General features: G+C 46.1%; 1 protein-coding gene across 1 annotated transcript in view; it reads left to right on the top strand.

The window, feature by feature from the left end:
• LOC147748518 (coiled-coil domain-containing protein 159-like) overlaps nt 1-14,208 on the top strand; it is a 402,735-nt gene that overhangs the window by 85,636 nt on the left and 302,891 nt on the right. The window contains exon 2 of the mRNA XM_086936450.1: nt 6,905-6,997. Within this exon, the coding sequence (XP_086792576.1) occupies nt 6,905-6,997 (93 nt within the window). The remainder of the gene's footprint in view (nt 1-6,904; nt 6,998-14,208) is intronic.

Below are 14,208 nucleotides of genomic sequence, written 5' to 3'. Positions count from 1 at the left end.
GGGCAGGTGGTCAGCCTTGTTGAGGTGATCGGCAATTGTCTTGATTTTTATCCCTATCCAGGAGGAGTTAATACCACTCATGGACACTGGAAGCTAGCACCACTCATGCGCACCGATTGCTAACGCCACTCCTTCACACTTAAGCTAGCACCACTCCTGTACACTGGAAGCTAACACTGGGAGTCAACGCCGCTCCCGCACTGGAAACAAACAATGCTTCGGCACACTGGAAGATAGCACCACTACTGCTTGCTGGGAGCTAATACAACTCCTCCACACTCGGAGCTAACATAACTCCTCCACATTGGGAGCTAACTCCACTCCTGCACACTGGAAGCTAGCCCACTTCTGCACACTGACATCAGGAGTTAACATCACTCATGTACACTGGAAGCTAGCACCACTCATGCGCACCGAGATCTAATGCACACCTTCACACTGTAAGCTAGCACCACTCCTGCACACTGGAAGCTAACACTGGGAGCCAACGTTGCTCCAGCACTGGAAACAAACAATGCTTCAGCGCATTGGAAGCTGGCACCACTCATGCTTACTAGGAGCTAACACCACTCCTTCACACTGGGAGCTATCACCACTCCTCCACACTGGGAGATAACTCCACTCCTGCACACTGACACCAGGAGTTAACATCACTCATGTACACTGGAAGTTAGCATCAATCATGCGCACCGAGAGCTAACGCCACTCCTTCACACTGTAAGCTATCACCACTCCTACACACTGGACGCTAACACTGGGAGTAAACGCCGCTCCTGCACTGGAAACAAACAATGCTTCAGCACACCGGAAGCAAGCACCACTACTGCTTACTGGGAACTAACGCCACTCCTTCACCACTCCTTCACACTGGAAGCTAACACCACTCCTCCATAGTGGGAGCTAACTCCACTCCTGCACACTGGAAGCTAGCCCACTTCTGCATACTGAAAGCAGGAGTTAACACCACTCGTACACTGGAAGCTAGCACCACTCAGGCGCACCGAGAGCTAACGCCACTCCTTCACAATGTAAGCTTTCACCACCCCTGCACACTGGAAGCTAACACTGAGAGTCAACATCGCTACTGCACTGGAAACAAACAATGCTTCATCACACTGGAATCTAGCACCACTCCTGCTCACTGGAAGCTGACACAATTCCTGCACACTGAGAGTTAACAATGCACACTTGGAGTTAACACAACTCCTTCACACTGGAAGCTAACACCACTCCTTCACACTGGACGCTAGCACAACTCCTTCACACTGGAAGCGAACACCACTCCTTCACACTGAAAGCTAGCACCACTCCTGCACACTGGAAGCTAGTACCACTCCTGCACACTGGTGGAAGCGAACCCACTTTTGCACACTGGGAGCATGAGCTAACACCACTCCTGTACATTGGTAGCTAGCATCACTCCTGCATGCTGGAAGCTAGCACCCCTCCAGCACACGGGAAGCTAGCACTTCTCTAGCACAGTGGATGCTTACATCGCTCTAGCACGCTAGAGGCTAAGTCCAAAGTAGAACACTGGAAGCCAAGAATGCTTCATAACACCAGAATCTAACACTGCCTTAGCACACTGAAAGCTAACACCACTTCAACTCTGTGGGGAACTAAGACCGGTTCAGCACTCTGGATTCTAGAATTGCTCCTCACAGGAAGATAAGAACATTCCACCAAACTGGGAGCCAGCATTGCTCCAGCACACTTGAAAGGTTACACTGCTCCAAAACACCAACCATTGGAAATATTTCCCAAAGAAAACATGTGAAAATCAGAAAATGTTTTGAGAAGTACGACTCGCCTCTTTCATCACATTAACCGTGTGTAATATTGTGATGCATTCTAGTAGTTGGGAGTGGGCGGAGCTAGGGGGCCAGAGGAAGAGGAGGAGCGGAAACAGAAAAGGGGCAGTTAGAGTAGGGACAGGGACGAGTAAGGAGGCACAGAATAAAGCTTCATAAAAAACATAAGTAAGTGTCTGTCGTTATTGTGCACGACACTACAGCTGGCGACGAGGGCGGGATCCTGCAACCTCCACCCCTGAACTAATGAAGAGAAACGTCCTGTCCCGGGCAGCACGAGAGAAGTGGTCGCCGTTGGGACACGTGTGCCCTACTGAAGCCGCCGCCTAAAGCCAAAGGCCAGCGGTAATTGCCTCAGCTCCGCGATTCATTGATCGCCTGGAGCCCTGCCTGATCGTGTGGTCGAGCGCTGAAGGTAATTGAAGCGGAGCGTGGTTTCGCGCCAGATGTGTGCCCAGCAGTGCGCGATCGAAGAAGAGATCAGGAGCTCACCCCGATCCTACCTTGTTGCTCCGATGATCAAGGAGTGTGTGAGGATCAAGGAGCGCGTGAGGCATTGCTAAAGCCTCGTGAAAGTGCCTGCAGGAGAGAGCCGGTGCGCGCTAAAGTCTGGAGCTCACCCCGGATTCGTGTGACACGGCACACGGTTACTGAAATGGCCCGAGATTAAAGAAATGAGGTCGGGAGCCTACCCCGATACTACCTGGATGGTCTAGCGGCCCAGGAGTGTAAGAAGCGTCGATGAAGTCTTGCTGCCTGCAAAACCGGCTGCCGGTGAGTCCCGATGGAAGAATGAAAGAACTGAATGAAGTTGAAGTCTCGTGGGAAACGAGATTTCTTTAGCGGCGGCCATCTTGGAATCAGGCAGCCAATGAGACATTCCTATGTGCAGATTGCAAGCGGCCATTTTGAGGTCAGGCGGCGTAAGAGCACAAACAAGCATTGGCAAAAGCGAGAATCACGCAAACAAGCATTAGCAAAGACAAAACAAGTAGCAAGCAAGCAAGCACGGGCAAAGGAAATAAAACAAGCATTGGTAAGGGAAATAAACAAGCCTTGGTAAAGGAAGTAAAACAAGCATTAGTAAGGGAAATAAAACAAGCATTGGTAACGGAAAACGACAAACATTGGTACCTGAAACCAAACAAGCATTGGTACCTGAAATAAAACAAGCATTGATAACTGCAAGTGAACAATAAGAACACAGCCTTGGCAAGTTTAGAGGAACAAGCATTGGCAAATGCAAATGAACAAATGTTAGCAAACGTGAAGGAGCAAACATTGATAAACGCAAGCGAACAAGCAGTGGCAAACGTAATGAAAGAATACGCATCAGCCAAATGAAATAAGCACAAGCAAATACAAGGACCAAGCGAAGACAACAGCGCAATAGAACAAGCACAAGCAAATGCCAGAGACAAGTAAAGACAACGGTGAACACAAAGAAGCACTAATACAAGTGACAAGAGGGGGAATGAACAAAAGTAACTGTTAGCAACGAGCATTGGCACATGCAAGATTCACTGCGCGCCAAGCACAAGCCAGTGCCGGAAAAAAGCGAAGATTGCACTGAATATAAACAAGCACGGATGAACACAAGTTCCGAAGTCAGCAAGCACAAGCAAATGCAAATCCCGAATGTAACGAGCACGAGCAAAGACAAGTGCCAAAGTAAACGCTCAGCACCACGTGAAGACAAACAATTCAAAGTAACGGGAGCTAAGAAAATAAATGATTCAGAAGCATGAGTAGATGAATGTCAAGGAAGCCTTCTCTCATCAATGAAGTGATTGGATAACCTGCACTAGTCCAGAAAGAGACACATGAGCGAGCAAGATGTCAAATGTGCCAGGCACCATCGCGGAAGAGCCACCAACCACCTGCAGCTAACATGCGACTCTAAAGAAAGCGAGCCACGAGTCACACATAGTGTAGCTGAGTGGTGGACATTCTGAACTCAAGAAATCCAAGTTTCAGTCACTGGCGCCTATCGAGACAGTTGCGAAGCTTGCCAACCTCAAAAGAAACGACCAGACCAAGGATCTTGGCTGAAAAGAGTCAGCGAAGAAGACAGGAGCAAAGTGAACAGTCCTGTGACCCTAGCAGATCAGAATCTTCCTCCCTCATGGCGGTGGGAAAAGCAACACAACGGTCAAATCCCTGCATTGAAGTGCCGCCCCCAGTGACACAGACTGACACTCAGAGTTTGGGTCTCAAATGGAACTGGTGGCTGGAATCACTGGACGATTTTTTGAAGCAACTGGTGAGCGAAGAGATAGAAAATGTCTGATACTACTCCTCCAGCTGGTAGGTCATGAGGGCCGACGCTTAATCAGAACATTTCCTGAAAAGGACACAGAGACATACGAAAGACTCCAAGAGAAGCTACGTGCCCATTTCCACGCACAGGCAGACGTGGATCATGATCGCATCGCCTTCAACACAGCACGGCAGGAACCAGGAGAACCATTGCCAAAATTCATCACCCGGTTACAAAGTTTGGTACCATGCTGCCATTTCAATACATTTACAAATGAGGAAACAGTTCGGCTCCGGATAATCGAAGGCTGTTCAAATTCTAACATGAAGCGCAAGATCCTTCGAGGGCAGTGGTCGCTAAAGGAAATCCTCAGAAAGGCCGAAGTTGGAGTGCGGGTCAAAGCAAGAGACATATCAAAAGAATTGCACCCGAATGCAAGACACAAAGATACTAGGAAAGAGACATCCCTCATGTCTGGGAACAAAACCCAAGAAACAAACAAAACCAGAAAGAGGGAGGGTGAAGGCAGACCAGAGATAAGACAGCGGGAGAGACAAAGGGACATGGAATACTCCGAGTCAACAATACAAAAGACCGGGACAATCCAGGATTGTGACAGTGTCACTGACACAACCTCAAGGAGTCATTCAAAGCATGGCGCAAACTATTCTGAAGAGGATGAAGCGTCAAGTGGGACAGATCGCACCCATGGACAAGATGGCAGTCTGCCCAACAAGCGGGCAAGAAAAACAAACTACAGAAGATGGGAACAATCATGTCAACAGTGGAAATCGGCACACGAGCACCCCCGAGCATCCCACTATTCGCCAAATTCTGTAGATGCGTCCGAGGAAGCATCAAGCAATAGAACACATCACACCCATAGCACAGATGTCAATACACAAAGCAAGCGGGAAGAAGAAGCCAACCGCATAAGATGGACTGATTCACTCAGACACCGGAAAGGGGAAGACAAACGCATCCATGACATCCGAGATAACGAGAAAACTGAGAGGAGGTCATTACCATCATGTGAGAGAGACAAATATGAAGCACCCTGGGATCAAACACAAGACATAAACATGTGGTTATCAAACAACCTCTCCAGAGAGATGACACCGAAGCCACTTCGAGAAAGGTACCCGGAGAAATATCCCAAAGAAACCTCTGACTCTAGGAGCAGCCCGTCACGGCCTACCGATTTCAGAAATTTACCACTCAGGACACACTCAAAGGAATGTTCTCAAAGGAAAACAACAAAAGACTCTTCCGATTCAGAAAGCACGTCTGCTCGATCCCTCGAGTCGACCGAGTCATGGTCCCGACAACGGCCATGGCGTCAACCACCCGAACACACCATAGAACCAAGGGACATTCTTCCTGTCAAGAGCAACATGTCTCACACCAATGTCTCTGAATACTCAATCACTCCACAAGACAACCTGTCATGTCAGTCACAGGTATATCAAGACATAAATAATACACCGTCACCCCTGATGGGGTCAGCGAGGCTGACTCAAAGGGCCTACAAAGGGAGAACAGATATAGTGGACATTACTTCCCGGATGGAAAAGGACCAGCCAGTCAATCCGCAAGGAAAGCCAGACGTGTCAATAGAGAAAGATCATCATCGGATGAGAGAGAAACATACATATGCCCAGATGGTCCAAAGGTTCACCAGTCCCAAACGCGAGCGGGAGTGGATGAGACAACCAGAGGCAGCAAAGGAGTCTCCAAATCAAACCAAGACGATCTCTTCAGATACTACCTTACCGTCTGGCATACATGACTCTGAACAGGAGGGCAGTGTTGCCCTCAACTGGAGAAGACAAAAAGAAGTAAAAGTACATGCGGGTGCTCGGAAGAGAACCAGAACAACATACCCTCAGAAAGGAGATCGAGCGTCAATCGAACAAGAGTCACAAAGGAAGACAGACTGCTGATATCAAGCTGAGCCCTTCACAGTCACCTCAGACACTGAAGGTGAGTGGATCACCCAGAAGCTGATTGAAAACCACCACGAATCTGAGCATACATATCACACGAGACGTCGTGCAATTGCAAACATGTTTTTTTTGTAGTAAAGCAGGGGTCTCCAAACCGTTTCTGGAGGGCCTGATCCATTCCAGATTTTTGGGATATCCCCATTAAGATACATGTAGTAGTTTTAAAAATCTGGCATTGATCCGGCCCTCCAGGACCGGTTTGGAGACCCCTGTAGTAAAGGATGCTCTCGTCAAGGCGACAGAAAGCCACACAATGGAAACTGAGATGCGTCTCCATAGCTCAAACGAACGGCCCGTGGCCCCTTGTGGCTGATCGAGGAACTATAAATATGTTGGACGCTAAGTTCATTTCGTTAACAAGGGGGAGGTGTAATATTGTGATGCATTCTTGTAGTTGGGAGTGGGCGGAGCTAGGGGGCCAGAGGAAGAGGAGGAGCGGAGACAGGAAAGGGGCAGTTAGAGTAAGGACAGGGACGAGTAAGGAGGCACAGAATAAAGCTTCATAAAAAACATAAGTAAGTGTCTGTCGTTATTGTGCACGACACTACACCGTGGTCAAGTCATCACAGTACCAGTGTGTACAGTGCCATTGTGTGTGTACAGTGCCACTGTGTGTACCTGTGTCAGTGCGATATGACATTTCTCAACGCAGGTGACTCCAGTAACTCGTAATGAGAGGAAAATCTGTATTATGATTCTGCCTCCTGGAGTGCGCACGCCTTTGCTACCCTTGATTTCTTCTGGTGTGTATGTGCGTAGAGTCACATATGTTTATTTATCATTATAATGGAGGGTGTTGTCTTTTTTTATTTTGCTTCTCTGCACAGGATGAATTCCAGCAAAAGTACCAGAGGGCAGACAAGCCATGTAAAACCCCCTCGCCTTCCCTGGGGTCGAAGAACCGGACGAGCTCCACCCAGGTAAAACGTAAGCCTTACAATGGCCTAAGTAGTGTGCTGGCCCGAAACCCTGTTACAACAAGTCACCAACAAGAAAAAAACAATATTTAAATGAGTCTGTTTTAATGTTGGCCTGGACCTCCATTCTCAGTAGGCGAAAGATAAGGCCCATGTGATTTTCGTATTCTGACCAATCAGAATGTGCAGTTCACTTTGCTGCTTGCCCTTTACGGCTATGGTGTTTGTGTGTCTTCTATCCTTTGTTATTTAACTTCCTTAGGAAAGCACACCATAAAATGTGAAGCCTTGAAAGTGTTGTCAATTTGATTGAAAGAAAGAACATACCTTAAGAGGAGTTTTGCTAACCCACTCAGTCCTCAAGTGTTGCAAAAAGATGTAGCAGTGCATTCGACATTGCTGCGCTGTCAGCAAAAACATGCTGCGTACCATAACTCAAAGTGAAGGGATAGTGTGAAAACAGAGACTCCCATAGGAGACTTTGTAAAAACTTAGCCTTCCAATTTACATAAATATCTTACTGCAAAAAAATGTTGATTTGAACATAATCCCGCTATCACACACTTGTACCGAAAATTTGCAAAGTCTGTGGTTTGGAATAATAAAGGAACACAGTGGCAGATTTACAAGAAACTGACGCATCTCAGCGTTATAGCAGAGATGCGTCAGTTTCCTTGCGCTGAGCCAAAAAGCACTTGCGCCACCATGGAGGCGGGGCATTTACAATTGACAGATGCGTCACGCATCTGTTGGCACAAAGGTCACGCATTTCTGGAATTGTTTCGCAAGCACGATGCAACTCCAGCAATGCTCTGGGAGGCCTTTACTTGTTGTGATGGTTCACTCCTTACGCCTGCTCCAAACAGGCATAAGGGTTTGGCGCAGTGGCATCCTAGAATTGGCGCAGTGAAATCTTGTAGATTTCACTCCGTCACTTCTATGAGGCTTTTTTTGCATGGGAACGCAAGGTATAATGTGGTGCAGGGCTATACAACGTGACGCATCTCCCTAGATGTGTCACATTGTAAATGGGCCGCAACGTGGCGCATTGTTAACGCCGCCGCTGCATCACAAAAGTGACACAAAGGCATGCAAAAATGCCCCAAGGAGCTTGTAAATCTGCCCCACAGTTCTAAAACATGTTGGGACTTATTTACAAGCCCCTTGCGCTGCCAGTGCGTCACTTTTTCCCATGTTAAAAGTGACTCACCAGTGGCGCAAGGGGCTTGTAAATAAGCCCAGTTGGGTTTAAGTTTGGCTGGATGTGGAAATTAGATAGAAGTCTACATTTTGTAGCGAGATATTTATGTAAGCTTGAGATTTTGTAGTCCATGCTTTGTATAATATTCGGTATATGTACAACGGACTGGCAGAGCATGGCGGTAAGCACAAAAAGCTAATGCAATGCTCTGACATTTTGAAAACACAGGGACGAGCCATATTTACAAAGAAATGGCACGTCCCTGCATTTTCCCTAGTGCTGGCACTAAATTAAACTGTCTAGTACCTACGTAGGCACCTGTGCACCAAAGTACAAGGGTGCCTGCATTGAGGAAATTATTGTTTATGTGCAGGAAGGTGTCCCTTCCTGCACATAAACTATCACAACAACGATTTGAAACTTCTATTTGAGCTCCAATGTGCAGCACTCCTAGAAGTTGCTAATCGTAATTTTTTTAAAAATGATTATTTATGTGCAGGAAGGAACACCTTCCTGCACATAAACAACCGTTCATGGCGTTTTTCTGTTTCTATGTGTGCTGCACAATGCAGCACACAAAAAAACAGCAACAACGAGGAGAAATAAAGCATTTCTCCTTGTTTCATCATACTAAGATCAGGTTTTCCCTGGTCCTAATTTTGGCACTGCCTCCTATTTATGCCACCCTTGTAAATAGGGGGCAGCGTCAAAATCAATGGGTGTTGCGGCAAAACACCCACTGCCCACCCCTTTCACGCTAAGTATAGCGTGACTGGGTGCCTTATTTACAAGTAAATAAGGCAAAGCCCCCATCGCAAAGATGTTCCTCTGGGGATAGGGGCTTGTAAAAAAGCCCCTTAGTTTTTTTCATCTGTATTTTACATACAACCCAATGAGGTGAACATTTCGGTCCACCGCAGTGATATTGCACATTACTGTCTACATGTTTGTAAATTGGACTACTTCATCTCGGCCAGCTGGGGTATCTCCAAGCAGTGTTATTGGTCTGTTATTTACATGAGCACAGTTTCTCCTTGCACCGTTCCACGCTGAGACCTTTGGACCCCACAATGCCTGATTTGCCTCAGTATTTTATTTTTCTTCTTGAAGCTAGACAAGATTGAATATAAATTATTGTGCCTTGTGAATACGAGGCACTTACAAACCATTTCCAGATTCTCTAGTGCCCTGTAAAATAAGTGTGCATAAATTAATACATACAAATCAGCTGAACAGAAATTAGTTTCAGCAGGTACGCCCATCGAATATTGAAGCGAGAATATTGAGGTATACAAATATTGAGGAAAAAATATTAAATCCAAAATATTGAAAGGTAACTAAGAATAGATGTTTTAATACCTAACTCCACTTATATGTACTGTAACTAAATAGATATCCTCAATGTACATAGAGGTAGAGTTAGGAATAGTAAGTCTATGCTTCTGTTATATGCACTTACCTTTCGATATAGTGGCCTTTGATATTTTCTTCAGAATATTCTGTACCTCGATATTCTTAGCCTTGCTATTCAAGATTTCAATCTTTTCGGTAGCTTATTGGCAATCACAGTGTATAAGTCAATCGTCTCAGAAAAAGAATATCTGTTGTGAGAGAGGCAGGGCCGGACTGACAATGCCGGGCACCGGGCAATCCCCCGGTAGGCTGCATGGTGTGGGGGCCGGTTTTGTGATAGGGGGCCGGTTTTGTTGCAGAGGCCGATTTGGATGGTGAGGGCGACGTGAAGACGAGCAAACAAGCACATTTCTCTGCATAAAATGCAGCAGCTGCTGGTGCTGTCCGTGTCCATGATGCTGCATGTTATGTCACTAAAATGTTATTTCTAGCCACTGCGAGGAGGACTACATTTATTATTTAAAAAATCCACCGGCACGCATTGCCACTGGCTGATTGGTTGCCTGCACGCGGCACGCAGTGATGTCATTTCGCCGCGGCGGTAAACATTCACCTTTAGGATGAGGTCTGGTGCGCGTGACTGCGAGAGGAGGAGGCCATGGTCACTACTCAAGAGAAACAGAGGCTGGAGCAGAACCTGGAGGCACTTCTTTAATTATTTCCCAGTGTCTCTGCTTCCCAGCGCCCGCAGTTGAGGCACTGTCTGCAGGGGTCTTGGGACTGGGCTGGAGGAGGCGTCGCGACCCAGACCGTAATTACAAAAAAAGTAAAAGCCTGATTGATGGTGGTTACTTAGGCCCCAGCCAGGTTCCGCGAGCGCAGTGGATTTCCTGAGTGAGAGCAGTGCAGTGCTCACAACATAAATCCTGAATAAATCCACTGCGCTGCGGTCGCGAAACAGGTCCGAACCTAAAAGTTGTAATGGAATCTGAGAATCAGCCAGCCAGGACTCATTAAGAAAGCCAGCAGCCTGGACCGAAGTCTATGGTGGATTGAATGAGTTGCTGACGCGCCAGGCACGCTGGCCTTAAAGATCATTCCATAGTAAGTAGACAGTTGTTTACCAGCCATTTGCTACCCCAAACTGTTCGTGTTAACACAAATTAAATCACCAATGCTGCCTAGGGGCACGCGATCAGGGCGCTTATGCAGCTGCTTGCTGTCTGTGTCACTTAGTGCTCCATCACCGAGATACAGGTGGGTGGGTCCGTGACTAACTGTTGTGCTGAGGCCTATCACATGATCCCTGCTGTTGGGCGGGGTGACGTCAGTCGTGTCACAGAGAGTGGCCCGAGTCCTGGGATGGTGTTCTCCAGATTGATTTGGCTTTCAAACTCAGTGCTCTGTTTTTTGTCTGCCTGCTCGACTGTGACAACACTAGGCACCAGTGTGTTGGGGGCTCACACATCCTGTTTGGGCCAGGTCTCAGACCCACGAGTGAGTGCTGGTATACACATTTACAGAATTACTGCTAATCCGAAGCACTGTTGGACAACTTAATGTACTGGACTGTCCAGTAAAACAAGATGGCCAGTCATAACTCTTTCCGCCTCTATTAGCGTGAATGTTTCAAGAACTGCCTGTTTCGGTAGTTCAGTCAGCCTCGTATCTCTCAAAAGACAGACGCTACCTTTATCTACCGCAATGGCATTGGATTTTTCGACCTTGCGCCAGTACTCAAACATCCGATCCATAAGTTTAACATTCATGACAGAATCGAACATGTAACCCACAGAGCCAGGTGATCTATCGGATTCAAAAACATTTCTTTGTTTCGATTACTACTTTAACAGAAGAATTGGCTGGGTGATGGAAACGACTGAAGATGTAAAACATGGCAAGATAACAGCGTGGAAGGTGGCTATCTTTGGCGCTTGCTCCTCTTGGGTGCTTGTGTATTCAGAATGCTACAGGGAAAAAACGTGAGGTAGACTGCATGTTGGATGGGGTGGCCTCTCATGACAACCATTGCGAAGAGAAGAGCTTAAATGCAGCCCCAGTCGCCCGAGCAAAAAACACTTCTTTGTAGGCCCTGGGCTTTTGCATGTGGCCTGTCATTTGCTGCTGGGCCAATGTGCTCAGCATTTAATTAAAATGATTGTTGCACTGCTCAAATGAAAGATTGGGAGCCCGGTTAACACTGCTAGTAGCATTTCTGTTTCTGCAATAACTAAACCTCCCAGTGCTCGCATTCATGTTTTGAACTGATTCACACATATATTCACCAGCAGACAAACAGAGGAAATTACGTTTCTTCTTGTGACTGGGCAAACATAAATCATCTCCTGTGTAAGATATGTACCGCCACTCCAACATCTTTACTTGTTTCAACCTCTTTCTTACTGCTATATATTATACCAGGGCTAATTGTTTGCTTTTGAATGAAATATATCCAGTGTATATCTATTTGCAGAACTATTTTGCTCCTTGATGGTGTTGGAAGGCGCAATTGTGGAATGATTTTTGCCAGCTGATGCAAAGTGGTGTCTCACATGCACCACCATTTGGGCCACGTTTGATGCTTTTAGTAACAACCTGACACTTCATAATACTGACAATATTCAGAGAATGCATATATGCTTGTAGGTGTAACTACCTGGGCCCATCAAAAGTCAATATGCCGGCCTACTGTAAACTCAGCAGCTGATATGGTCTCTGTTACAAAAATAGTCGTTTTTGGCTTGAAAAATCGGGGTTGCCCCTCCCGAATCAGGTTTATTGGCATGTATCAGTTAACCGTGATCCCGAGTCCTGCTGCTACTGCTGAATCGTCTCACCACTTTCAAATGTCACCAGCCACCACTAACTAGCGTAGTGCCCTTCCGTACCAGGCGCTTTGCAGTAATATTAAGATCTCTTAAAGTTTCTCTTTGGTGAAATGGGTGTAATTTCTGATATTTATATGCTTCCATCATCTTTATTACTTGACTTAAGCTTGCGAGAAAGTGTCACTCATAGTCGTTGAAATGTCACTCATAGTTACACTGAAATGATGAAAATGTCACACATAGCAATCTAAAACCTTGGCAGCTATGGTAACCATGCTTAGGGCGGACAGCGGAGGCTCTGTAATACCTCCATGACCGGACATGCAATATTTTAAATTCTTTTGGTTAAAGCTCAGGCCAATCTCTGTCAAGTCAAACAGAAATCATGCATCATGCACTTTCCAGTGCTTAGAAACACAGTGAACATTATCGGTACTGTTGAGTTGATTTTTGATGATTGCCCATTCACATGTATATTTCTTGACTTTGCCCACAAAGCAGGCCGGTTCGATTCTTGTTTTTCTACATTTTCTTGTGCGTATTGCTTTGAACATACTAATAGATACCAACATTTATAGGCACACACCAGATCATACTGATGAGTTATCTTGTTTTTGCCATTTTTGTTTTTCACATGTTTGCTTGGAGGGGACTGTCTCCTCTAATAAGATATTGTATCACTTTAAAAGTGTGAATATTAACCGTGTGTTCTATTCTGCGTTTTTGTTGGGGTAAACATTAGCTTGAAAAATGGCTCAGCTCTTGCCGTTGTATAAATGTTTGTAATAAATTCCCAATAATGCAACTGAGCTCTGCTAAGAGCTGGGAAAATCTGATGCCACGGTTCAGTGATCCAGATTAATGCATGGTCTTTCATTGCTACCGACCAGTTTGCGAATACATTTTATAAGTATCAGGGTACAGAGTCTACTTTGGTCTGGTTTCTATGCCATAGTTTTTCCACCCTTTGTGCTCAATGAAAACCTGTTCCAGTAACTTTAGCGTCTCTGGCAGAAACCCTCAGGTTTTGTTATCACCAATTGTACAGTTCGGTGATAGCATAGTGTCCTCTTGGAATATAGTGGTATGCTCTCCAAAGAGCTTTGAGAATATAAACTATTCTTTGTTGGTAAAATTGAAGATTCACGCGGTCAGGGTCATGTTTCACATGCAGTCATTGTTTTCTATTACCCATTCTCTGAACAGAGCCATGTCCATTTGAACTCTTTAGAGTTGGTCAAATTAATCTCTACTGAAACACCTTAAATTAAAGTAATCTAAACCGGAATCAGAGGGAACTTGTCCCCACATGCTCAAACAACATGCTCTCATTTGTTTTTTAATCAGTCTGTCTGTGATGCCAGTGACATGATCTTTATAAAGGTTTGCAACAGGGTGAACTTGGACAACGCAGCGCAGGAGCTCATTTTGGGCGAATGCAGGCCGGCCTCGTTGGAAATCCGCAGCTTAAGCACAGATTCCTGCCGCAGACGTTCAACACACTGAGCTATCTCACTTTACTAGTAAAATGATGGGACGCGTTTTACAGCATGTTTATGTCTGTAATATGATGACAGTTCACAGCAGAAGGGTGTGGGGTCCACTGGCTGAGACCGGACTGTCTGTATATCGGGGTTGTGAAGATGGTCGTAGAGACTGTGTCTTCAAGATAGCACTAGACGGGCCACTTGACTCCCAACCCCTCCCCCCCCAGACCCCATACCCTCACTGGACAAACACGGGCACTCTGCAAATTGAACCACAAGCAACGGCAAATTAGCATTGTTTGCTTCCAAATAAACAACATTATGGCTTCTTTTGAATTAAACTCC

This window comes from Lissotriton vulgaris, chromosome 1_1 (genome assembly GCF_964263255.1).
Source record: "Lissotriton vulgaris chromosome 1_1, aLisVul1.2, whole genome shotgun sequence".
Classification (NCBI taxonomy): Eukaryota; Metazoa; Chordata; class Amphibia; order Caudata; family Salamandridae; genus Lissotriton; species Lissotriton vulgaris.
The sequence above is the reverse complement of the archived record's forward strand: the minus strand, read 5'-3'. Positions and strand labels throughout refer to the sequence as shown.